Genomic DNA, 27,356 nt, shown 5'->3' with positions numbered 1-27,356 from the left:
AGTGCAACAATCGTTCATTCAGGGGTTTATTTTGAAATAAAGAATCTTTTGACCTCTGCAGTGTAAATATATGCTTTCACAATCTGTAGCATACATCTAAGTTTCCAGTTGTAATGTAATAAAAAATAATGTTCAGTGAAAGTAAACATTATGAGTTTTCATAGCTCAAAATTATGAATGAATTTACTGTCAATACTTTGTTTTAAGCACTGGCAATAGAAACCAGAAAGAGTTCCATTTTAGTATGTTATTTATATGCCATCACATTTCTGTTGTTCTTTGTATAAGATGTTGACTGAACTTGATTTGCTCATGTTTACAGCAAAACACACAGTAATATTAAGTTTTTCACCAACTAATGAGTTGTCTTTCACTGGTCCGTATTTTCTCCTTCTGTTATGGTAGTTGTAAGAGGATTTCTAGCTCGCCAGCGCTTACTACAGAAGGTGAGCATCAAACAGCAAGAGGTCACCTCAATCAAAAGTTTCTTGCAGAATGCTGAGGATATGGGACTGAAAACATATGATGCCTTGGTCATTCAAAATGCTTCTGACATTGCTCGGGAAAATGACAGGCTCCGCAATGAGATGAACGCTGCTTACCACAGGGAAAAGTTAGAGGCTAGAAGCAGACCAGAAGAAGGCCACAAAAGGTAAGATGAGAAAACATCTACTGTGAAGAATTAAAGCGTTTCTTCAGTTTTAGTGTTTTCCTTCCCTGCTTAGAAAGTCATAGAAACAACTGAGGAATTGCAAGACCATTCTCAAGTATATACTCAGCCCGAATCAATGTTAGGCCCTATTTTTTTTTCTGTATATCAGGTAAGTCTAGAAACTTAAGGACACTCCTAATATCCTATTCAGGGGACAGTGAGCTTTATAGGAACTTACTCAAGTCTCTGAGGCATTTATTTTTTACAGAAATATTTTTTAATTCTACGATAAGTAGTTTATAGTTGAACTTTCATCAAACCCAACAAAGAAGAAAAATTCCTCTAACTTAAAATTCCAACATTGGGAAATTGCCAAGATAATGAAAAACAGCTAGGAAGGCATTAAAATACAATAAAGTCCAGACCAAGAAATCCTGATTACGCATTGAACTAGGTAGATTCATTGTGAGGAGGATTCTTTCCTCTTATTTAAAAATGGGCAAGTGTTTTTTGCTTAATTCCCGTCAGAGTTTTCAGGAGTACCTATTTTACAAAACCAGCAAAAGCTGGAGAGCCTTTCTCTAGGGACTGAGTCCCTGATCTCTTTTCTCTCAGACAGCTGAATGGGCAGAGGTAGCATTTGTAGTTAATAGGTATGTGTCTGTAGCAGGAATGTGTCTGTAACTTGCTGGACATATAAATGTTTATTTTTCCATAGGAACTTAATTTTCATCCAGAACAACTCCCTTTGCTTTCATTGCTTTTGTCAATGACTTTTATTAAAGTGAAAATGGCAGTGCATCTGCTTAATTAGCTTCAAATATCCCAGTGATTACATATTGGAGGAAATGCCTTTGTAGGAAAGACTGTAATTAAACATTACAGTGAAAACAAATTATCTACTGAGCACCATGCTTTCATCTTTAGCTATTTCATTTACTACATGGGCAGCTGGCTATATCCTGTGCATGAGTTCCAGCTCTGCTGGTGATTTGCCATGCAGAAATACAATTTCAAAAAACAAATGCTTGGGGATTTGTTTGTAAAATGACAGTATAGATATCTTCTATCTAATATATTACCACTCTTAATTTAAAAAATTTTCAATGTTTTGATTTTTGGAGAAATAAAATGTTAGAAGAATTTTTGTTAAAAATCAATTTGTTGGAAGCCACTGATAAACATCATTTCTCAATATATATTGAAATAGTTAAAAAAGGAAAAAATTGGAATAAGTAAAACTCCAAAACTGTGATTGAAATACCTAAACATAATGTCATAATTAATATTACTAAATTGATAACTAATTATTAACCTTAAACAGGAAGATATCTAGATATCTGGGTGGAATTGTTCAAGCAGCCAATGTAGCTGGTTAAAAAGGTCATCTAATACTTTAGAAGATTTGCATTATCTAAAGAGAATTGATAGTTGTCTTTTTAGAAAATAATGATAAAGGCTCAGCATTTGCTGCCTCAGTAACTTTCTATTAAAATGGATTTTCCAGAAATTATCATTCAGATTGAAAACCCAGCTTTTGATTGTGAGTAACAATCAAAGTGTGAACAATTCATTCGGTGAATCTCTGATCAACAATATGAAACTGCTTAAGGAAGGCTGCATTTGTGTGAAAAAGGGCCGGTGTCCTGATTTATCATGAAACAGGAAATGGAAGAAAGCTAGCAGCTTGATCTGGATTTGTTTGTCAGAAGATTACTACACACATCCCCTCGACACAGCAGGGGAGTTGTGAGATTGTTTACCAAAAAGCTGTTGTTATGTTTGCATGAACAGGTTCATTGTTATCGCTTGAATAATGCATCTGGGCCTCTTTTCTGTGTTTTCAGAGCTGAAGACAAGGGTGGGAAGGTCTCTGAGGACAGCTTTGCCGGCTGTCGAACGCCTAAGCACTTTCATTCCAGCTCCGTCCCTGTCCCCATGGCAGTGGACGGCTTGGTACATTCTGCGGCTGGGTCATCCATCAGATCCCCCTCCCTGCACTCCGTGTTCAGCATGGACGATAGCAATAGCCTGCCATCACCAAGGAAACAGCCTCCTCCCAAACCAAAGAGGGACCCCAACACACGACTGAGTGCTTCGTATGAGGCTGTCAGTGCTTGCTTGTCGGCAGCTTCTAAGGAAACCGCTAATGAAGGTTAGGCAGAAAGGGAGGAACAGTCACAAATGTTACTCTAAGTTACTGATTTATTCTTTTCACTTTGATCCTTCTAAACACAGTCAACCACCTTTGTAAAGTCCTGCTTCCCTGAAATATTTCAGTGGCAGTAAATAAAATTAGTCAATTTGTCATTTGTTTCCAAATCAGCAAATAATACTCATGTGTTCTAGTTGCCTAGTTTGTCAACAACCAAAACCTATTTGCAGAACTCCATCTAGAGACAAATGCTCAATCAACTTGAGCTATTCTACCCCACTGACCATTTTATTTCACCTCTTAAACTGTACATTAGAATGTCTTGCATCACTAAAACTGAACGCTTGAATCTTGAATTTCACCAAGTTAAACATTAAACTTTTTCCTACTTTTTCTCTGTGTTCACATGAATAACTTATGCATCCAGTGGTTTATGTTTGTGCCATAACTTGCTTACAGTGAAATTTTTGTTTAGAAGGAAAGTGCTGTGAAAGTCCCAGAGTGTCTCAATGCATATCTCAGTGCATATAGAATGGTTTTGAGTTCAGTTGTTCTGTCCTCCTTCACCCTTGAAATGAATGAGTAGAAGATGAGGGGAAGGAATGCATTCTGCTTGTCCTTGGTAAACCTGTCTTGTCATGCTTTGTGTAAAGGATCCTCTGGCTTATCAGGGAAGATCCTTCAAGTTGGGTTTAAAGCTATGTATAACCATGCTTTAATCCTGCATACAATGGATGGAAATCTTTGCAGCTTCCTCTTGCAAAATGATTACCATTCTCATGTCCTCTTCATTAGATGCAAGTTCATTTTTCTTAACCTCTTCCTTGCTCGTTGTCCTGGTTTCAGCTGGGATAGAGTTAATTGTCTTTCCTACACAAGCACTGTGTGAGGAGAGATGAACTGTGTCCAATATACTTTTAAACTAGTATGGCTTAAGGAGCTCTGTAGTGGTTTCAGCTTTCTATGCCCAGCTCTGCAAGAGATGATTGATTTAACCAAAAAGCTCTAGCAGCAATTTTTTAAAGAATGACAATTTATATATGTACATGTGGTCTTAGCACTAATGCTTGTACACACTTACAAAACAACTTTGGAGTTCTTGTATGTATGAAACAATGGGGCCAGTTTCCCTGCTGTATACTCATTTTCCAAGAACTATGTCAGTTTCCTGAGTCTTTGTCCAAAACCACCTCTGTTTTACACCATCTAATTTTGATCTTAAAAGACCAATCACCTAGGTATCTAGACTCTCCACTCCGTACATGCCTGGAGGCTGTGAAAAGACATCTAGTTTAGTTAGCTGTATACTCAGGTGGGGGGAATTGCCTTTAGGCTATGGGATTCCCTAACTTTATTTCCACACCTGCTGTACAAAAGAAGAAGAGATAGGCATAATATCTTTCTATAATTAGAGTTTTATTGATCCTACATGAAAAGGGGATACTTCAGTTACTGGCAATAATATGTGTGTCAAAGTAGCACCATGCTGAAACTCCTAGTTAAAAGCATGTCCCTCTCCCTTGGGGCAAAAGGAATAACAAGCATGTATTTCCATGTGTTACAGATCTTGCAGTGAACATTTGGATTCAAAAGATTTCTCCTCACGTGTTAGTTCTCATCTTCTAGTGGCAGTAGAGATTACTAAAGCAGATTATATGCCCAGGTAGCAAAGGCTTGTAGTTTGGAAGCTGAAAGGTCTGGGTTTCATTCCTTGTAATATTTATACTTTTCACTGAATCCCTGTGTTTGTGACTTCTGCTAATTGTAAAACTAGATGGGCAGCATTTGAAGGCTTAAAGTACTAGACCTGTGTAAGAAAAAACTGACTTTGATCTGTTAATAACACAGACCTTTTTCATTTTCCTAGTACTGACCCGTCCAAGGCCACACAGTGATGACTATAGTACCATGAAAAAAATACCTCCCAGAAAACCAAAACGAAGTCCCAATACGAAACTTAGTGGCTCTTATGAAGAAATACCTGGCCAAAAGCCTGGGGATGTAAAACAGGCAAGCACAGTAGCTAAACCAGGTGGCTATGACGCTGTGACGGTACAGAGAGCAGCTTCTGCGGATGGGCCACAACATGGTGTGTTGAGTCTCTATATGTCTCAGGAAGAGGAGGAAAATGAGCCTGTCTATATTGAAATGGTAGGGAATGCAATGAAAAGCAGTTCTGCTGAAGCAGAAAGTCCAGAACAAGGAGAGTCTGTATATGAAGAAATGAAGTATTTTCTACCAGAAGAAGGAAGCAATGGTAATGGAATAATTCCAGTAGTGACTGGATCTCCTCCTCTGTTGTTTGAAAGCAAAAAAAATGTTAACATTGAAGATGGAACATTGGGTGGAAACAGTCAAGCAGCTTTGATCTATAAAGACTCATGTGACATTCCAGCCCCTTTCCCTAACTTGCTCCCCCACAGGCCACCACTTCTTGTATTTCCTCCAACCCCTGTCACATGTTCACCTGCTTCTGATGAATCACCTCTAACACCACTAGAAGTCAAAAAGCTTCCTGTCTTGGAAACCAACCTAAAATACCCTGTGCAGTCAGAAGGCTCAAGTCCATTATCACCACAGTACTCCAAAAGCCAGAAAGGGGAGAATGAAAGACCAGCATCTCCAGGCTTGGTTGTGTTCAATGTTTCCAGCAAGGTGACCCCTCCTTCCACACCACCTCCTCCTCTCCCACCACCCCCTCCTCCAGTACCACCTCCTATTTCCTACCGGGCTTCCACACATTTTGCATTTCCTCCAGAGACTTGTGCTAGTTTTCTGATTAATACAGGGAAAACGGGTACAAACTCAGATCTGTCAAAAGTACCTCAGAGACCAAATCCTGCTCAGCTTGGATGCTCATTTTCTCCATTCTCCAAACTGCCTTACTCCCCAAAGGTGGCAAGAGCAGATCACAGGAAATTGAACTCAAATTCATCATCTTCATTTCCATACAACCCTACAAACTCAAGGTCATTGACCAGTCCCCTTGATGAGTTAACTAGCTTGTTCAACTCAGGACGGAGTGTGCTACGAAAATCTGCAGCAGGACGTAAGATCAGGGAGCCAGAAGGTAAGACAGATCTCTGTGCTTCTGTATAGTGTATTTCTTCTGCACAAAAACTTACTTACATTGGAAGCTGATAGAGTAGGTAAAAATAAAAAACAAACATTGTTTGGTTTTCTTTTAAAGAAAGGTCTGTTGTAGTTGTAAGAAGCACATATAGAAAATACGTTGCATATAAAAATTGTAGGTGTTTAGGTTTTCTCTCAGATGTCAAATTTTCTTTTACCAAAATGTTTGTATGACACAAATTTAAATGGATTATTTTTAAAATTCCATTAGTCTCAGTAAAATAAACACAGATGTTACATCATGTGAAAATGAGTTTATGGTATCAATCTGTAGAAATACTTTGAATGAAATATATGGCTAGGTGTCTGGTAGATAGCATGTACTTTTAATTTGAAGACTTTCCTTTAAGATTTCATTATATCATTTCCATGAAATTCTGGATTTGGTGATACAGCCAGTATTATTCTCCTAAATAAAGCTGAGACGGCGAGTCGTGCAGCAAACTATATTTGCTTCCCTTTTCTATCCTTTTATTTCTACCTTTCCTGTCATTTACATACACCTAACTTACATACCCAGCAATCACTTGATATCCTGGCTTTCTTGCATCTGGAGAACATCTTTTGTATCTGGTGCAAAAGCCAGCTATAAAAAGAAACAATGCTTGCCATTTTGCTAAAGGTTTTTGAGACCACAGTCCTCAGACATTATCACTTAATTATTTGCCTTGTCAGGGTAATAAAGGGTTTAATGTTGTTACTGGAACAAATCTATGGATCTCATGAATACTGAAAATTCATCCTGATGTTAACAGATTCAATAGGCTGCTTTGTAAGGGTGAGATACTTCTGACCTAACTTTGTCCATCTAAAAGCTTGATATGTAGGCATCAAATCTTTAGGCTTTGAAGAGACAGTAATTTTGAGAGTTTAATTCCTCCCGTATATCTTTCTCCATTGGGTATGAGGAAAGCATAGATGATTAAACTAGTAGAGTTGTAATTTCTGAATGATTAAAGTTGAAGTAAATCCCGGTTCCGCATATCAATTACAACACTGACTCTATAGTATTCACATTACTTTTCTGATTAAAAAAAAAAAAGTCGCCTATTCAGAATAGTCAGTGGACTGTATACAGAAACTTCTATCCCTAGTAGCATCTCCCAAACACAAAATTTTGTGAATTTAAAATTTAGAGTAAGAAAACCTCTGGACTGTTTTCTCTGCTTCTTCACTTCTGTCTGTCCAAACAGCTTGTCTTAAACAAGAGCTGTGTGCAGCGTAGTCAAAAATGGGCAGTATAGAATCATAGAATCGTTTAGGTTGGAAAAGACCTTTAAGATGATCAAGTCCAACCGTAAACGTAGCACTGCCAAGTCCACCACTAAACCATGTCGCTAAGCACCATATCTACACATCTTTTAAATACCTTCAGGGATGCTGACTCCACCACTTGCCTGGGCATCCTGTTCCAATGCTTGACAACCCTTTCAGTAAAGAAATTTTTCCTAATATCCAATTTAAACCTCCCCTGGTGCAACTTGAGGCCATTTCCTCTTGTCCTGTCGCTTGTTATTTAGGAGAAGAGACTGACCCCCACCTCGCTACAGCTTCTTTTCAGATAGTTGCAGAGAGCAATAAGGTCTCCCCTCAGCCTCCTTTTCTCCAGACTAAACAACCCCAGTTCCCTCAGCCGCTGCTTGTAAGACTTGTTCTCTAGACCCTTCACCAGCTCTGTTGCTCTTCTCTGGACACGCTCCAGCCCCTCAATGTCTTTCCTGTAGTGAGAGGCTCAAAACTGAAGACAGTATTTGAGGTGCGGCCTCACCAGTGCCGAGTACAGGGGGACAATCCCTTCCCTAGTCCTGCTGGCCACACGATTTCTGACACAAGCCAGGATGCCGTTGGCCTTCTTGGCCACCGGGGCACACTGCGAGCTCATATTCAGCTGGCTGTTGACCAACACCCCCAGGTCCTTTTCCGCCGGGCAGCTTTCCAGCCACTCTTCCCCAGGCCTGTAGCGTTGCCTGGGGTTCTTGTGACCCAAGTGCAGGACCTGGCACTGAGCCTTGTTGAACCTCATACAATTGGCCTCAGCCCATCGATCCAGCCTGTCCAGATCCCTCTGTAGAGCCTTCCTACCCTCCAGCAGATCAACACTCCTGCCCAACTTGGTGTTGCCTGCAAACTTACTGAGGGTGCACTCGATCCCCTCATCCAGACCATTGATAAAGATATTAAACAGAACCGGGCCCAACACTGAGCCTTGGGGAACACCACTTGTGACTGGCTGCCAACTGGATTTAACTCCACTCTCCGCCACTCTTTGGGGCCAGCCAGCCAGTTTTTTCCCCAGCGAAGAGTGCACCCGTCCAAGCCATGAGAAACCAGTTTCTCCAGGAGAATGCTGTGGGAAACAGTGTCAAAGGCTTTACTAAAGTCCAGGTAAACAACATCCACTAAGTGGGTCACCTTCTCATAGAATGAGATAAGGTTAGTCAAGCAGGACCTGCCTTTCATAAACCCATGCTGACTGGGCCTGATCCCCTTCTTATCCTGGACTTGCCATGTGAGTGCTCTCAAGACAAACCATTCCATAATCTTCCCCAGCACTGAGGTCAGGCTGACAGGCCTGTAGTTCCCCAGATCCTCCATCCAGGCCTTCTTATAGACGGGTGTCACATTTGCTAATGTCCAGTCAACTGGGACCTCCTCGGTTAGCCAGGACTGCTGATAAGTGATGGAAAAGTGGCTCAGTGAGCACTTCCACCAGCTCCCTCAGTACCCTTTGGTGGATCCCATCCAGCCCATAGACCTGTGCATGTCTAAGTGGTGTAGCAGGTTGGTAACCATTTCCCCTTGGATTATGTGATCTTCATTCTGCTCCTCATCCCTGTCTTCCAGCTCAGGGGGCTGGGTACCTCGAGAACAACTGGTCATACTATTAAAGACTGAGGCAAAGAAGGCATTAAGTACCTCAGCCTTTTCGTCATCCTTTGTCACTGCTTCCCCCCTGCCTCCAATAAAGGATGAAGTTTCTCCTTAGCTCTCCTTTTGTTGTTAATGTATTTATAGAGACATTTCCTTATTCTCTTCTACAGCAGTAGCCAGATTAACTTCTAGCTGGGCTTTGGCCCTTTGGCCCTTCTGATTTTCTCCCTGCATAACCTCACAACATCCTTGTAGTCCTCCTGAGTTGCCTGCCCCTTCTTCCAAAGGTCATAAACTCTCTTTTTTCCCTGAGTTCAAGCCAAAGCTCTCTGTTTAGCCAGGCCGGTCTTCTCCCCTGCCAGCTTGTCTTTCAGCACATGGGGACGGCCTGCTCCTGCACCTTTAAGATGTCCTTCTTGAAGAATGTCCAGCCTTTCTGGACTCCTTTGCCCTTCAGGACTGCCTCCCAAGGGACTCTGTCAACCAGGCTCCTAAACAGGCCAAAGTCTGCCCTCCGAAGTCCAAGATGGCAGTTCTGCTGACACCCCTCCTTACTTCTCCAAGAATCAAAAACCCTATCACTTCGTGATCACTGTGCCCAAGATGGCCTCCAGCCATCACATCACCCACAAGTCTTTCTCTGTTCACAAACCACAGGTCCAGCGGGGAGCCTTCCCTAGTTGGCTGGCTCACCAGCTGTGTCAGGAAGTTGTCTCCCACATTCTCCAGGAACCTCTGAGACAGTTTCCTCTCTGGTGTATTGTGTTTCCAGCAGACTTCTGGTAAGTTGAAGTCCCCCCACAAGAACAAGGGCTAGTGATCATGGGACTTCTCCCAGCTGCTTACAGAATACTTCATCTGTGTCTTCTTCCTGGTAGGGTGGTCTGTAACAGACTCCTGCCATGCTATTTGCCTTGTTGGCCTTTCCCTTGATTCTTACCCATCAACAATTTCACCACAATTGTCAAGGTCTAGACAGTCAAAACGCCCCCTAACATACAGGGCTACCCCACTGCTTCTCCTTCGTTGCCTGTCCTTTCTGAAGAGTTTATAGCCATCCATTGCAGCACTTCAGTTGTGTGAGTCATCCCACTATGTTTCCATGACTGGAACTATATCATAGTTTTCCAGCTGCACAGTGGCTTCCAGCTCCTCCTGTATGTTGCCCGTGATGCGTACATTGGAGTAGATGGCCTTCACCTGGGCTATTGATCCTGCCACCTTTTTGGGGGGAGAAGCCCAATTCCTATTTTTTAAATATAAAACAAAACTGGAGAGTGGGAGAGATTATCTTCTTATTCATTGTCCATTTTCTTAAATATATACTGCTCCACTGATTTTAGTATCCTGATTTACACAGCCATAAGGTAACAGAAGCAACTGTTCATGCTTACTCTGGATATGAGTATGTCTGTCTGTGTGCCATCCTATCTCTCTGTCCTGAAGAACCTTGGCCGCCTTCAGACAAAACCCCTTTCAACCAAATACAACAAGGAGATAAAGGTCTCGAAACTAACTGAGTTTTTACAGGTTTCATGAAAGTTAGTGGCGAGGTGGAGACAAGAGACTTATATTGGCAGTTCCTACCAGCTATCAGGGAAACCATGGTAGACAGTACCCTTGTGAGTCCTCCAGACCTTGAAAAAGCTTTAGCTGGACTTGGATGTTCCTACATGCCGAATTCAATCGGCCATGAGCTATGAACTGAGACTTCCATCAGTTCTCAACCTCAAGAGAATGGTTTTGCTTGCTTTGGCAAAATTACTTGATAGCATTCAATGCCTATAAACACATGTAGAATGTTTTTTTGTTTTTTTTGTGTTTTTTTTTTAAGTTGTGGGTCTTGTTTTATTATATAGATAATACATTTTTATCCACTTGGAAGTAACTATTAAAGTCAGCTCTTTGGTTGTATCTTCTCAAGGCTCTCTCAATGTACCTGGTGAGGAAGTGTGGTAAGCCTACTCCAACCAAGTCACAAAACTGACCTTTACCTTAAAAAAAAAAGTTGCTTTGGGATGGAGGATTTTTGCAAATGCACTTTTCAACTAAATGTGACCAAGATAGAGTTCAGCTTGTGTCTCCTGTGGGTTGAAGCTAGTGCATTGACAGAGGCTACCATAAAAAAAACCTCTAAATTTACCTTTCACATGGAAAATACTGTAACTCTAAATATTTCATCAAGGCAGCACTAAGTATGAAAGATCAAAGTTCAAGAAAGATATATGATAAAAAACCTGAATCAATATTTTATGAGCTAGGAAGCTACTGTATACTAAGTGCAGTTACATATGAATAGTTCAGTGATGAGCAGATGGATTGAAAGTAACAAAGAAATACAGGTGAATGTATGTGCGTGTTTTTACAATTTGCCTTTTTTCATGTACTAGACGTGTTCAATTAATTTCCAGGGTAACAGCTGGAAAAAAAGTATTTTTTATTTAATCTCTGACGCAAAGTAGTAAGATAGCAATCAGCAGAGTGGACTCTGTTACGTAAAACTAGTTGTCATCCGTATCTTACCTTCTGATTTTTTATCACCTATTGCCTAATGCATATTAAGTTCCTGGAAGACTCCTCCCTTTCTTCTTTTTGTCATTTGTAATATTTTATTTATAGGAGATAAATTAATTTTAATAGAAATTCATCAAAATTGAAGACATGGCCTAGAGCAGCACTCTGTAATGTGCAATATCCTTTATTTCCATAAGTTATAACCTACCAACAACCTTAACTGAAAACAGAAAGTAAAATAGTGGGCCATGTTGAAGTCGAGGAGAGTTACCTATGGGAATCAATAAGTTTCTGTGTGGGATCATCAGCCTTGGAGATAAAAGTCTCCTTGCCAATAAAAGTGCAATACAGACAGATCCCCCAACATGCCTTCCTCTGGCCTGGAGGAGTAGTTTCAAGGCCTGATGTCCTGTTGGCTCCTGACCTCGCTGTGGGAAATGATCATCCAGAATTACAATAGAACAGACTTGTGGTTTTCTGATGGGCTGCAGACTTAACTGTGAACTGAACTGAGAGCATTCTTTCACAAAAGCAACAAAAAAATAATCAGTTGGCAACAACTTTAATTAACTGGTGGCCTAGCCTGGCCATTTTTTTTATACAACAGTAGCATCTACTGGTTCAAGCAATGATCAGGATCATATAGTATGCAATTTCTTGCAAAATACTTCATGTGTAATAAGAGAAGTTTTCTGCTCTGCAGAGCTTATAGTTTAAATAAGTGAAACTGTAACAGGTGGGAACCAAGATAAAGTGATTTCTCCAAGGTTGAAAAGAGTTGTCATTGAAGCTACAGCTGCATTGTTAGACAGGGATTTCCTTTTACTCCATGTAAAATGAGATTTGAGTGCAGATAAGTGATAATACATACACACATATTTTTTCTATTATCCCTGATTTCTAGAAGTAGAAATTTTAGTTTGCAAGACAGAAAGTGAATGGTCGTGTGCAGAGCCCTTACTCGGATACTACTATGCAGGACCTTAAATTTGAAACTGGACTTCATGAAACCCAATTCAATGCCTTAATCACAAAAACACACTCTCTAGCAGAATGTACAAATATTTTTACCTATTCAACATATAAGACATTCCTTATATAAAGAAGAGACAATTACATGTTTAAGTATATCACAAGAAATACTTGTGGAGCAAGGACAGAATTTTCTTTTCCTCAACATGGATGAATGATACTCATATTGCTAGGTCACAGTGTTATTTCTCTTGATTGGTACAGTTGATATTAAAATTATTCCATACAAAGGGGAATTGTTTCAGCTTCAGAACAAAAGGTGGAATAATTCCCAGCCCATCATCCATGCTCAGATTGGCAGAGTGAGTATTCATGTGGACCCTAAAGGGAAAGAAGCAAAGGAAATATGATTTTCCTTTAACCTGGATGAATTTTCTTACCATCAGGCTATTGAGATAAAGACGTAATGTCTTTCCTTCCTGCTTATTGAGAAGAGATTGGCATGGATGCTTGACGACTTCTGTGTCTGAGCAAAAGAAAATGTGCAAGCTTGCAACCCCAGATTTAGGTGCCTAAGAAATAAAATTAGGAAGACCTTTTCTTTATGTAGGACACCAATATATAGGCTTCCAAATTTTGTGAATTATTATGTTTCAATGCAAGTAGATCTGTGTATGCAAGTCTGTACATGCTTCAGTGACCTATTCCTTTCCAAAACAGTTTAGTAACTTACATAGTAACAACAGAAAAGGCATGCAAACATTAGATTGTTAACAAAATATTGATGCTGTTCAAATGTTTGCCCAATATCTTTGGCATCCATTAACTGTATGAATCCCTTCGTTACCTACTTCCTAAGCGAGGTATTTCCAAGGCAAGTAGCTTCACATATCAGTGAATTATTCCACAGTCTCCAGTTTAAGCATTGGAAATCACAGGAAGATAGTTACAACTAATACAGATATGACAAGTAATACAGATATTTAGACGTACCTAGTTGGGACTAAAGCTTGCCAAATACTATTTATTGAAATTGGCTCAAACTTGGAAAATAAAAGGATTTAATGTGTATGTATGGGGAGTACTGTCCTGTCAAAGGCAGGTATCCCTTCGATAGCTAGTAAATAATTTCCCTCTATCAGCAGATTAGAACAAGCTATTGTGCAGCTAACATCTCAACAGTGGATTGCAAATTAAATCCCCACTGGGGTTGCTGAGATGGAATCCCAGTCCCTTATCCTCTAAGCCACTCAGCTTTTCCTCTTAAGCAACTTAATAAAGATAATATTCATATCTGCATCTCATTATTCCTACATTGTATTCATACAATGTAACAGTTTTACTTTGTGGCAAAAGCTAACAAATTATGAAACATAAGTAATACAGAAAGCTGTGTTTTCAACTTTTATCTTTTGCCTGTGAATGCTGGAGGAGTGATTACATGAGGCATTGGACTTCTATAACATCTTCCAAGTAAAATTCTCGAACCATTAAAACTTTAATGAATTAAGCTTCACAACACTTCTCAGAGATTAATATCTGTTTATATAATTGCCTTGATTACCAGGGAGTGAGGGTGACTTTCTGTGACTAATTTTCAGATTAGATACCTAAACACAGGAGAGTCATCACTCTGATTCACTATGGACTACTTGCAGCTCTCAGTCTGAATCTCTTGCAGTAGGTACAGAAAAGTGGGAGGAAGCCAAAGCACTGCTAGTAAGAATTCAATGTGCGTCATAAAAAAAGACCCATACTTGGCTAGCCGTAGATGTGCTATGCAGAAAATTGCAAAGGAGGAGACAGAACTGCTGGCAATACAGTCGCCATCCAGCCCATGCTGGGTGATTTTTCTGAGGAAATAATTGTAGTTTGCATTACTTCAGCAGAAAAGAGGGTTAGAAGAGTCTAGAGAAAGTACCCTCCATTCCTGTTTGCAGAATATCTATGAACTTTTTTACAGCCTGAAAGATACCACCTTAACCTGCAGTCTTCCCTTCATCTATAAGTCTGCCATAATCTGGATAATTTCTCACAAAAAAGATCTGTTGTTTTAGGAGAAACACAATATACCAAGAATAATTTTCCATTTCAGAATCTCTGAAAACTAGTATATTTTACTGCTAAAGAGTTTTTTGGATTTCTGCTGTGACTATTTTTTTTCACTGTAGCATTTTTCTTCCAGGTTGATTTCACTGTTTGCGTGTAGAGCCTAAAATCATGTAATGTGTAATTTGCTTTGGTTTTCTGTTCTGACATGGAAAAGAGGCTTTGTGTGTGATTACTATAAACAATTTTAACCTGAAGATTCTTAGAAGAACAAATCAAGTCTCATCTTCAGGTGAAAAAATAATGGATGTTGTCATGAACCTTTATTATATTTATTTTGCATTTTAAATGCTTGTATTGAAAATAGAATCAGATCCTTAGCACTCCTCCACACATTTCCAAAGCCTATATCCAGTCAAATAGAGGTTGGAGGAGACTGGGCAGCCCCAGGTTCACACAGGAAATATCACTGCATTTTTGACACAGTCTTATACTGTAGGTATCTACAGCTGTCAGAAAAGGATCCTGAAGTAGACAGACCCTTGGTCTGACCCAGTACGGGTTCTCCCATGTTCATACCTAGTCACTGGTTAACAGGAATGAACTGAGGAGAAGTAATTGCACCAACTTTCCTGTTCTTTTTACACAGTCTATTTCTGAGAACTGCAGGCATTCCTTTTAAATTACTGATTCTTTTTTGCTTTCTTTCTATTGGTTTGGATTTACTTTATGTCCCCTTTATCTTGGCTGATACTGGAGCCCAATAACCACACCATACTGGTTCAGCTTAGTGCATTTCAAGCCCATAGATTTTAATAATATCCCACCTTTAATAGTGACTGATCATTCAGGTAGACATTTACAGGATTATTATTTTCATAACAATGTCTTTTCTTCACCATATGCTGCAATATCATTGTTCCAAATTCAGCAATGGTTTGGGAAGTTGTCTCATTACTAACAGTGTTGTAGGCTTCTTTAAATAGTAAACAGTCTTCAGTATTTTTTATTTGTGATCCAAGATGCAGAACCACAAAGGACCTTGTTTTGGAACCACTACATCACTAATTGTAAACCAAAGATATGCTAATGTGAGAAATTAGCCATATCTTAGAGAACAAGGAAATTGAATTGTAGCACACTTCCATTTCTGATACCAACCAAGAATATGGCTATTTGGCAGTAAATGTCATATCACTTGATTTTACAGGACTACAGGCATTTGGGACGTAGTGGAGAATGAAATTTGAACACTTATTGTAGTGAAAGTCTGTAATTAATTTCTCAACTCGAGTGAGAAATCTGTTCAGATGCTTTTAACTTATTTAGATCGATCTCAGCATTAAATCATCTTTTGCATAGAGCCTCAGTAGAGAACAATAATTCCATTTCACAGAAAATGTCAAGATTGTGACATTTATTTTTGTTTTGCCCTGGAATGAAAATCAAGCATTCTGAATTTCTGTGCCGAAATAAATACTCTTTCATGTCCAGTCTTTCAAAAATGTTTGGAAAGTATTGAAATGCTTTGCCTCAAACATAGTAAAATTTTTCTTACTGGAAGTGTTAACAATTAAATGTGTTGACTTTTTACTTTTGGACCTAGATAAGTTCAAGAGTGGCCATTTCAACATCGATCAGGTTTTCATGTAGCAGTATGTCTACACAGCAACCAAAGATGTGTTGTAAAGAAAATGAGCTTCTAAACTTACTGGCTCAGGTATCCAAGAGCAATGCAGTTGTGACTGCGCAAACTCCAGCCCCTCAGTGATGACCCAAAGTTCTTGACAGGACTTGTGCAGCTTACCATGAAACTCTATAGACCCACATGTGTGGATTGTGTTCCAGTTCCAGCATCAGCATTTTGCAGGTCTGGATGGAGAAGCAAGAGAAAACTATTGGAAAGAGACTGGGAAAAAGACTTGGTCATAAACATGACCCTCATGCTCTGTCCACACAGCTGCACTCTGCTGTTGGGAGGGTAGGAGAGTGTTTGGAAGTGGAGCACTGGAAGTAGGAGTGGCAGTTGGGGCATCCATCTCCTCCCTGGGCCCACTAATGAGTGGGAAAATAAAGAAGCCTTCAAGCTCAGTGCTCTTTTGGCCGGAGTTTTCAGACTCTTTTAAAATGAAAAACATGAACATGGATTTTATCCTTTGAGGGGTGCAATTTTTAAAAGAAAAAACATGTGAAAAAATTAGACCTGAAGTTCCACATTTCATTATTTCTTTTAGCTCTTTCCTTAAGCACTGGTTGCAGTATGATGCTGACATGCTAGTAGTACATAGTGATAGTTTTTAGCCACAGGTTGGCTATATTTTTGCACAGTATGGATGCTTATCACACTGCATCTGTGATAGCTATATGTTTTTGCTTTGAGGTTCACAGAGGTGTCATTGACCATCACTGTATCCCTTCAAAATGAACTTAAAAACAAGCTAAAGGAATCTCTACATTCAATTTTTTTTTTAGAAGCCCACTTCAAAAGCAAATTGGAAGTGATGTCTGAGAGGTTTTCCAGAATAGCTGTCTCTGGTGGGCAGGATTGCAGGACAGGTGATCCAAAAATACTCCTTGGATTGTCCCTCAGGATCTACTCAATTTATCTGCCTAACACAGTCATATACACTAAGACTTCTGCATTGGAGTTGATGCCAGAAGTGGTGTGAGAGAGATTCTGAAAAATCTCTGTAGAAGTATTCTGTGGGAAAAGTAAATAGAACTGATGTGACGCTGTTGGCAGTGGCAAATCCCTGTCTGTTTGTTTAGGGGTTTTTGTTTGTTTATTTTTACAATATTTGCAACTGTGTTTGAGGGGGAGGAAGGTTGAGACAGCGTCTCATCACATAATTCCTTCCAATAGCAGCTAAAGCCCAGAAGTAATGGCTGTTTTGTTACTGAGATACCACACACAAACCTCAACAAACTTAAATGTCTGCCTTCAAAAAGAACTGCTGCATTGACATTAGTTAGAAGAAAACAGTTTAAAAAAGGGAAGCTGTGTTCTTACCAAATTGCCTCCTCCTTTTCCAGCACATCAGCAGTTTTTTAACTACACAAACACAAGAAATAGACTCTTTGGTCAGCCAATCAACACACCTAACAGTAAACAAAACTATTACAGAGTAAAATCAGCTACTTTTTTTCCATATTAGACTTGAAAAGGTGGGGAACATGGAGGGAAGAAATGCTTCTTCTAGGGCAGGAAATTGTCCCAGGCAGTGCTGCCCTCCTTCTTGCCCTCTGTGGTTAGAGATGAACCTCAGAAAGGCCTGCAGACATAAGTTCCTAGAGAAGATGGGGTGAACAAAATCCCCAGTCTCTGAAACATGGGCTGGCTGGACTCTAGCACACTTGCTACATTAAAATGGTGTTTCAAGTTCTTGCTCAGATACTATCAAGCAGGAGAGTTGGCAGCCTGTCCAGATATTCTTCATCCATTACCAGTATTTAAGAAGGCTCTTTTCTCCACTTCAGCAGCAGTATTCTTTGTCTTATGTTGGGAATGAGACTAATTAAAACAATCTGGAGTCCTCCAGACAGGGAAAGAAGGCACTTGCATTCTCTATCTCCCTCACCAACTCTGAAAGTTTACCTGACCCAAAGATGTCCCTAGCATTAGTTCTGGGAAGGAGGGAAAGGTTTGTAGCTTGTGATGATTGCTACTGAAATGAATGTAAGTTAACAGCACTATCTTCCCACCAGCACAAGTCCATCAGAGAAGAAAGCAGAAGAAACCTTTCTGTTCTAGGTGTATACTTCCCACAGCTGTGAAGTGATTTACAAAAAAGTGATTGAGCTGATGGTTTTTAAGAGCTGAACCAGACCTAGGAGTTCCTGCAGTTGCTTCAGCAACTTCCTTCTCACTACCAGCCTTATCTTCTGAACTCTGGCTGATCGGTGTCACACTAACACAGTATTCTTCAGAGGAGCTCTTTACCTCCAGTAGAGTGAGTTTTGTCACTTGATGTTCTTCATGGCCTGCATCTCCTCTCTTTGCTTTCCAGTGTTGATACAGAGGTTCCACAAATGCAGCTTCTCAGAGCAAAGAAGGGGTCTGTTTCTATATTTACCTGCTCCATTGAAGAATGTGGCTTCTAGAGTGGCTTGTAACACCATCTGAGAGCTCCACTTACACAACTCAGAGAGAAAGGGTGCTGGAAGTGACAGTACAAATTCATTGCTGCCTATCCTAGGAGCATCATTGCAGGGGGAAATCCTAGACAATTGCTGCTGTAAGGGCAGGCTTTGTGAGGTGAAATAAATCAATGAATAATGATTACCTCTGATGGCAGCGGCAGCCAGCAGCACAACTGTGAGGCTGAGACAGGCAATACATGCTAATAGGCTGGGGGAATCCTGTCTTGACAGTTTTCATCCTGCTCCATTTCTTTCAGCAAATAAGATGCATCTGTTTGCCTCCAGCTCTGGGCAAACAAAGTAAACAGTCATGCTACAGCAGGTCACAGTGTGACTTCATGTGGGTAAACTGAACTACTCTGAAGCAATATGCGTTTATCCAGCAAAAGGACGCCCAAGACAACATGTGCTGAGGGTAGTTAGCAAATGCCATGGACAAGGAATGTCTCAACAGTAAGTCAGAGCAGAACAGAAAACGCCAAGTGCAATTGTCAAGGTGCAACGAAACACAGTGGTAAACACTCAAGCCAAAATAAAATGGCCTGTTATTTAAGCTTCCTCTCCCTTTCTTTCATCAAAAAATATCTGCATAATTTCTGTAGTTGCCATCTTTTTTTTTTTTTTCCCCTCACTTCACAATGTCCACTTAACCACAGTAAATGTAACAAACATTCGGGGTTGGCCTCTAGGATTCAGTGTATTCCTGACTCTCCTAAGAAAGAGCGAGAGCATGGATCAGGAATCCCTTCTGTCTGCAACATCTTGTCTTCAATATGCTGCTTAATAGGATCCATCAGTTCTCATTCACAGGTATAATGACAAGCTGCTTCATTTGAAATTTCCATTGTTCTGGATGCCAGCCACAGGTTTCAGGGAAATCAAGCTATTTAGCTTTTAGATTCCCTGATAGGCCAGCTAAAAAGCTTCTCCTCCTGTATTACATTAATTTATCTGCCAGAATGTATGTGTTTCCCAGATCTCATAGTTGCTAATGAAGTGTGAATAGCTGTGGATCTTGATAACTAAAACCTTATATTGATTATTGGTTACAGAAAGCCATGTTTTCCATGAATGAAGAAATAATGTTTGACATTATCCTGGGATTTATTAAAGATATTAAATTATAAGAAGGGGAGCTATTTCTCCCTTTTTCATGTATTTCTTTCCATAATTATATGTGTTAGATATTTTTGTAGGTTTTGTTCCTTTGTGGAAAAGCTTTTAAGCTTTTTCTATAACATTTGTCATTTCTGTTTTATGGGGCTGATGTTTTTGTTGACCAGGACAGAGACTGTTTCTACTTTAGGACCTAGATACGTCCTGCCTAGCTTGTGGCACAAATTCCTCAGCTAGGAACTCAGCCTTAGCTCCCTGTTTAATTAATGAAAAGGCACGTGTGCCTTGAAAGAATGGTCCGGGTACAAGTCAAATCAGATTAAGAGGGGTGTATGACTTCTATTTACACTAGAGCAAAACTAGAGAGAACCTGCTCCCCCCGTACAGTCAGGATGCAACTTTTAAATGTGGCTTCAGCAGAAGCTGTACAACTCTTCTGTGCCCCACTAGCCCCATCTGGTTTGAGGTTGCTTTTCTTCTGTATTTTTCCTTTTTTTCCTGAGATGGACTTACCTTGACCACTATTTCTGATTGTGATAACTAGTGCTGTCAAGGTGAAGGGCTATGTCTGTTTTAGTAAATGAGCCTGTGCCAGGGAACGTCCTGGGTATGGCAGTTCAATCCTCTGTGCAGTCAAAGTGCTAGAGCAGTCCCTGGCATCATTTTGGACCTGGCAGGCTGGCTCCCTTCCAGACAGATCTGGGCATGGTTCAGGAAATGGCACAGGCCAAGGACTATTCCCAGTAGGCAACTTGGGTGCATCCTCTCTGCTGTGGAGAGCAGGAAAGTGTAACAGCATAGACATGGGTCTCTAACCATTTGCCTTAGGGCAGAGAACAGTTAAGGTCGCATTTGAGTTACCAGGACAGACAAAGCAAGAGGCCCTCCATATTTACCCTGTATTATGAATCCCTTGGTGCTTTAGAGGTGCTGCACAAAGCATCCAAGGTAAGCATGAATGATCCAAAACCCACTGAAAGCAGTGGATGCCTTCTGTTGTTACTAATGAGTTTTCAGTCAGACTGTAAATGAGCACTAGATGTTAAAAGGAGAAGTATTTGAAAAAAGAACATACGAGGACAGATATATGTTATGGATATACATTTAAAGAAAGGAGAGGAAAACCGAGGACTTTGACAGAAAAGAAAACCACAACCCAGCCAGGTGAGTTACTGCTGGGCTTTTAATAACATACTGGTTTTTTATGTCTTGCTGCACAAGAGTCTATGGTGATTCCACCTAAACACTGATACCAGTCATCGATCTATACTTTGCTTTAGACTTTATTAAATAGGCTAAATATATAATTTCCTTACAAAACTAGTAGTTTCTCAAAATGTTTCAGTATTGCACTTTAATCTGTCATCTGAATAGAGCCTATACTGGCCCATTTTCTAATTTAGCGATAACAGCATTAGTTCAGCCTAAATACTACTTATGAAATAACTATGATGTTTGGATCCTATATTTTATGTTTGGGAAAAAAGAGCTTTATAATAGGGTATTTGGAAGTCATAGCTAAATTAAAAGAGTTTAAGTTACTCTTTTGACAAAAAAGTTACATCATGTAGACTTTCAGTGCATTGGGTTTCTTTTAAGAGTGAAACAATGACTCAAAAAGGAAAACAAAAAGCAGGTATATTAAATGATTTCCATGATTGCTATACTCTGACTTTTCTTTCCAAAACAAGTGAAATTTCATTCCATCCTGTGCCTTATGACTTCGCTGTGAGTTTTAAAGTCCGTCTCTTCCAGGAACACTGAAAAGAAGAGGCAACTGTGGATTTCGTGAGCTGCCTCTTTTGCATACCTTTCCTCTTCCACTTTTAGAGTAATGTTGTTGATGTAATTATGGGTTTATTGGAATACAGAGCTTGCTTGTAAAGAAATAATTGTTACACTTTGATTTGTCATACTCTGATTAAAAGCACTGTACACTTGATTGCTTCCAGCTATTAACTGTGCTGCAGTTGAGGGGCAAATTATGCCCCCAATCCAAACATCCATACATCCTTGTAGTCCATACATCCTCATTAACTGCAAGACTAGTCAGAGCAGAATTTGACTGAGTCAGAGATACCTTTTTGGCAAAGTCAGTTTATCAAAATAATAATCCAAACACTGTTCACTGTTGCAAAGAATCTGTAGGTTTCACTTAAAGCTTATATTCCTTTTATAATCGTGAACTCCCACCATGGTCTTACAGCTGATACCTGTCTGTAGCTAGTCTCTCACAAGTAGGGATGGATGACTCTTCAAATAACATTTATTACGAGCTGGAAACTGTTAAGATGCTGTTACTTGAAAAAAAAAAAAAATTGAAACCTGGTAAATAATCCATCTGTCTGGTGAGAACAGCAGAGCACAAGTCTGGACAAAAAGCTAACATTCAGTGGGTTGGTGAAGATGTTCAACTGTAGGAACCACAGTTTTTTCTTTTCGTCTCTCCTAAAGTGTTTTTGATTGTTTCAGAAGTTGATAAGGAATGAGAAAGCAGTGCATACTTGTATCTGCAGGGTTTCATGGCAGCAGGGAAAAGTTGACATTAATGTGGAGAAGAGTCCAAACTGCTATATTAGGTGAGAAAGCATGAGGGTGAAGTGAATTTCAGACCAATGCTTGACTGCCTGGGGAGCAGCTCTGGGGAAAGGGTGCTGGGGGCCCTGGGAGCCGGGCAGGAGCCGGCAGCAAGCCCTGCAGCAGAGACGGCCAGCAGCATCTGGGGCTGCATCAGCAGGAGCACAGCGAGGAGGTCGGGGCAGGGGTTGTCCCCTCTGCCCAGCACTTGTCGTTAGACCACATCTGGGTACCGTGGCCGGTTCGGTGCCCCCCGGTGCAGAAAGACACCCATAACCTCCTTGGAGCAGGGGTGCGCGAGGGACCTCATGAGGTCCCTTCCAACATGAATTACCCAGTGATCCTAGGTGAGATTTGCAGTACTGGGACAGTACACTGGTTACACCTGACTAAAGCATCCTCTTGTTATCCTATTTCTAGAAAAGATTTTCTTCAGAAACTCACCCATTTGACACAAAGTCCAAAAGAAAAGAACTGTACTTTTTTGCTAGGGCTACACTCTGGCTTCCCCAGGAGTCTTTTAGAAGTTACACAACTTATGCAGTTACACTTTTTCCATAGACTCACATGAATCTGCTCCAACGAGGAGCTGAAGATGCCTATATATAGGAAATTAGTACAAGTACCTTTATATAATCCAGAATATTTTGAAACAAAATACAGGCTTCTTTCCCACATTAAATAAGACTCTATGAAGTATATTTTCTCTATATAGTCTTCTATTTAGAAACTAAAGGTGTGCAGTTCTTACAGTGACTGAACAGAGCAAATGGGATAACACATCTCTTATCTAGATAGCTGTCCCAAAAGATATGCTGCATATCCATCCACTACTTGTTTCTGCCAATTTGAGATGACACTTTAGCTCAATAGTAGCTATCCACAATTCTTTGTAGTATTTCATCTTACAGATATAAAGAGAAAAGATGACCTTTTTTTTCCAAGAGCCCTTCATGAATGCCATGAAAAGATACCAATGTACCTATGAAACAAAAGGCCTCTGGAAATAGGAGTGCAAGAAAAATTCTTTTGACTTGCACATTCTCAAATGAATTGCGGATGTCAGACAAATCAATAAATCTTTCGGATATCAAGAAAAATAAGGATCCCAGCTGATTCCCCTGAGACTCTTTATGTAAAAGGTGGTACAATAATTACGTAGGTGGATTATGATCTATAGGCAAGTGCACTGACTATTAACATCTAAAAGTGACATTTCCTTTTCAGATAAATTTAATATGAGCTGCAAAGATGCATTTTGCAGTCAACTTGCCTGTACAAAAGCTAAATCAGGCATGCTCTTATAATTGTATTGTATGCATTTTCCAGCTCAGACTCTGGTTCTACTACCTCTCCCAAGTCAGTTACTGTGGGTAGAGCTGGCCTAATTTTTTCAATGCATAGCACATCTGCCTAAATATGTAGTTTACGAAACAGTGCCACTGAAACACTCCAGTCAGGTCCGGCAAAAAAAAAAAAAAAGATCGGCAATCAGGGCAAGGGAGGAAGCAAAAAAAAAAGTTGAAATGTTTTATTCTGACAGCTTGGAAATGAACTTTTTGACTTTCCAAGACAGCTTTTTTGTTAGAAGAGGAAAAGTTAAGAAAGATTCAGAGTTAGATAACTGAAAGCTAAACAAAGCCAAGAAGGCCCTGTTCTATGAAATGAAACATTTCAAGTTAAGCAGATGGTTATATAGTTTTTATTTCATTAATTATTTTTTTAAATGTTGGTACTTCATAAACCAGGTGGGTTTTTTCAGTTCAGGCATAAAAATGAAAAATTAACCATGCAGTCAGCATTAAGTTTGAAAATCTGCAGGAAAAGTACCTGTTACCTGGTGAAAAAATGTTTTTCCTGTCCCCTTGAAAAATGTTCATGTGCTCAAGACTTATAAGAATATATTTTATGTTTGGGAGAGCTGAGGATGTCATTGGAAGTATGGATGGATGCTGTAATGTTGGTTTTAATAGCTAGTCTTTTGACCTCCATTGGTTCTTGCTGTCATTATGACAAAGCTTAAATAGACACAACCAAAATAAAGGAATAGCTCTTTGAGAGCTGTCATAGAAGAAAAATTTCCATTTTAGAGTGCTAAATGAGGGCCTCGGCACCCGGGTCAGCCATAGTATGTCAGCCCTGTAGCTAAGGCCAGCTCTTAGCAGGGGGTGGAAGGAGGAAAACTGAAATGGAGTTAAACAGAGAGAGAACTGAATTCATCTTTGTATTCCATGAAACAAACCTGATCCTGGCAAGGAAAGAGTATGTATATATGTTCACCAAAAAATGAAGAGAAATACAGAGAAGAGAGAGAAATCCTTCAAAAAATGCATAGCCTTGCCAGTGCAGCATCTCATGCAGCCTTATCAGCCCTGCCACACAGCGGTGGAGTGGAGATAGCCAGGGACACCTGAATTGCAGTGGGGGTCCCTCCTACCATCCCCAACCCGTTCATGGTCTTATCTCCTGGCTCCGAACCTGCCTCCGGCCCCTGAGCTCCAGTGGGGAGCACCACTCAGGCACAGCTGATGGCTGAGCCCCGTTTCTTGTGGTGCCCTGGGCTGACAAAGCCAGGCAAGCTCAGAGCCAGCTCCGGGCACTTTGCTGTGAGCTGTTCTGCTTCATGCGGATGTGCCGTCGGTCAGAAGGGGAAGAAGAGTTTTGCCTTTCTCTCTGAAGAAATGCCTGTGCATTGTATATTGCTTGGGAACTCCTTCAGGATCAAATCTCCTCTTGATGCCTTGAAGACATTTAACTAAAAGGCTATATGACATGAAAACCTGGAACTTTATAGAAAATTACAATTGATGGCTGGAGAGCCCTGAGGCAGGGTAAATAATGCCCACGGGGAGGCTCTGCTGGGAGGAATCTTGCTACATACGGTTTCATATCAAAAGCCATTTCATTTCTTGTGGGAGGAGATAAGAGAAAAATATAAACCCATGTTATAGCTGTTGCTAGTATCACCTAATGCAACGGTGAAAGGCATTGCAGTGATGACAGCAATATATGAACTCGTGAAATAGAGTAGAATCTAAAATAGGGGCAATACAAACATTTGTTGAGTTTTATCAGCTGATATTTGTGTGAAAATAAACAGTACAAATTTTGTTAATGCCTTTCATTTCCATGAACTCTAAATGGCTTCAAGTGGAACACTAGCAAAAAAAAAGAAAAACCCTGAAAAAATCACTGACTTAAACCTTCCACATTTATCACTGCACTTGTGAATTTAGTGATTAATTAAACTAATTTGGTAAAGTAGTTTGGTTTCTGTGTGTTAGTTTTTTCTACTTAGTGTGAAAGCCACTAGTTAATAGGAAGCTCACAAGCTTTTTCTCTGTTTGTGTCAGGTGCTGAAACTAATCTGAACTTGAGGAGCAGGGAGGATCCAAATACATTAGATATTGGATCAGAAACCCAGGATAAAAATGCAAATAACCATGGAACTCAGTCATCAAATCCACTGTCCAGTTCTGTGATGGCTGAAAATGGAAATTCAGTATCAAATGGTAAGCAGTTTCTAATCCCAAAGCCCTTCTAACATAAAATTGCTGAAGTGTTTCGTTGAATGTACTGCTTAAGATCTGGTCGAGCTGGAATCTTCTGAGTTGCGAAATATCTGTGTTTCTGGCACTGGCTTAACTTTGTATGTGTGAACTGATAAGCCCCTTTCCAATAAAAGCTGAATGTGAAGAAAATAAAACAGCCTATGTTGAGGAATTTGTAATTAGCTCAGCTTCGAGTCTGTAAGCAGCCAAAGGCATGGAGGACTGAGATTTGAGATTTCTGATCCTATAATCAATACAAATGGGACAGAAAAAGGAGAATCAGGATCTCCCTTTGCTACAGGTGCCTTACTAGTGAATGACAAATTGTTTATCATTGCAACAAGATGATCAAAATGGTGCAAGAGCAATGACAGAAAGAATGAAATCTTTCAAGGTCCTAAAAGCATAAATCTTAAGGATATAACACCTGTATTACATAAAATCACACAATACAAATAGACAAGTATGAATAGACACAAGACAAATAGAAAGTATTTATTTCAATGGAATGTGGAGAAGCAGATGTCTAAATACTTGCATGGCACTGCGTACAATTATCTTCATACTGAAAACTTAAGTCTAAATATGGGTTGTGTAAGCAGAACAGTTGTATAGCCTTTACTGTTAAGGGTAGAACTACACATAATGCAGTTGGTAGTTAGAGAGCTATACTGGAAAACTCAAAGGGAAAAATACTAGGTCAAGTGCAATAACTGCATTTTGTTTTCCAAATATGCTATCCTTTAAAAAAAAAAAAAGGCTAGAGCTGCTTAATATGCAGTGTTTTGAAATGAAAAATCAAGCTTTATTATCAAAATTGAATACTTGAAATATTTCCTTTCTTTTCAAGAAAACCTATTCTCCAAATTCTGCAGTGCTTGGCCAAAATAATTCTTCCTGTTCTCTCTGATAATCAAAGCAGAAAGCTGATCCAATCTGAGAAGTTATACGAATGTAAAGGTGCATTCGTTCCTGTGTGGAACCAGGAACACACTGACAGAAGAAAAAGGCATCTTTGTCGATTGTAACCATGTCCCCATTTGTATCAATATAATAATTTGGGGAGGAGGGGAGCATATTTTCAGTACATATAACAGTCAGACTCTTAAATTAACACAAAAACTGTGGGTAGACCAAGTCTTGATTCCTTTCTATGTAGTATTTTAACCATATATTCTGATGTCCTAATGGGACCTGTGGGAGATCAGCTTTTTATAAGAGCAACCATTTTATCCCCAAACCCCTTAACTTGGAGTGTAATCACAAGAGCTGTGTTTCTTTCAGCTTAGAAATGAAATGATGCTTTAAGTTTCTTATTTGTGATGATTATAGTTAGTTAGGAAATGATCTCAGTTACTGAAATAAATAGTCATTGCTTGAATAAAAGGCCAGCTAATACATGAGAGGTGCTTATAATTGTGTGAAGTTTTAATCAGTCTGTTTGCAATCACTAGTAGCCAGGGCTGTTCATATTGATAATATACAGTATCTGCTATGCATAAACTAATTCTTTTCAAACTATTTGTAAATCAAAAGTTTAATCATAAATGTGTAATGTCATGCAATGGAATTTTCCAGTAAGGTATTTTTTCCATTACAAAACACTGATTCATCAGACCCAAACTTT

At 39.7% G+C, this 27,356-nt stretch overlaps 1 protein-coding gene across 3 annotated transcripts in view; it reads left to right on the top strand.

Moving 5' to 3' along the window:
• Positions 1 to 27,356, top strand: part of MYO16 (myosin XVI) — a 393,194-nt gene that overhangs the window by 340,571 nt on the left and 25,267 nt on the right. For all 3 annotated transcript variants that reach the window (XR_011322146.1, XM_069770289.1, XM_069770288.1), the window contains exons 30-33: positions 406 to 652; positions 2,500 to 2,807; positions 4,675 to 5,877; positions 25,532 to 25,690. Coding sequence is in view for 2 of the 3 variants with exons in the window: in XM_069770289.1 (XP_069626390.1) it covers positions 406 to 652; positions 2,500 to 2,807; positions 4,675 to 5,877; positions 25,532 to 25,690 (1,917 nt within the window). In the remaining variant the exon portion in view is untranslated. The remainder of the gene's footprint in view (positions 1 to 405; positions 653 to 2,499; positions 2,808 to 4,674; positions 5,878 to 25,531; positions 25,691 to 27,356) is intronic.

Source organism: Haliaeetus albicilla, chromosome 25 (assembly GCF_947461875.1).
Source record: "Haliaeetus albicilla chromosome 25, bHalAlb1.1, whole genome shotgun sequence".
Classification (NCBI taxonomy): domain Eukaryota; kingdom Metazoa; phylum Chordata; class Aves; order Accipitriformes; family Accipitridae; genus Haliaeetus; species Haliaeetus albicilla.
The sequence above is the reverse complement of the archived record's forward strand: the minus strand, read 5'-3'. Positions and strand labels throughout refer to the sequence as shown.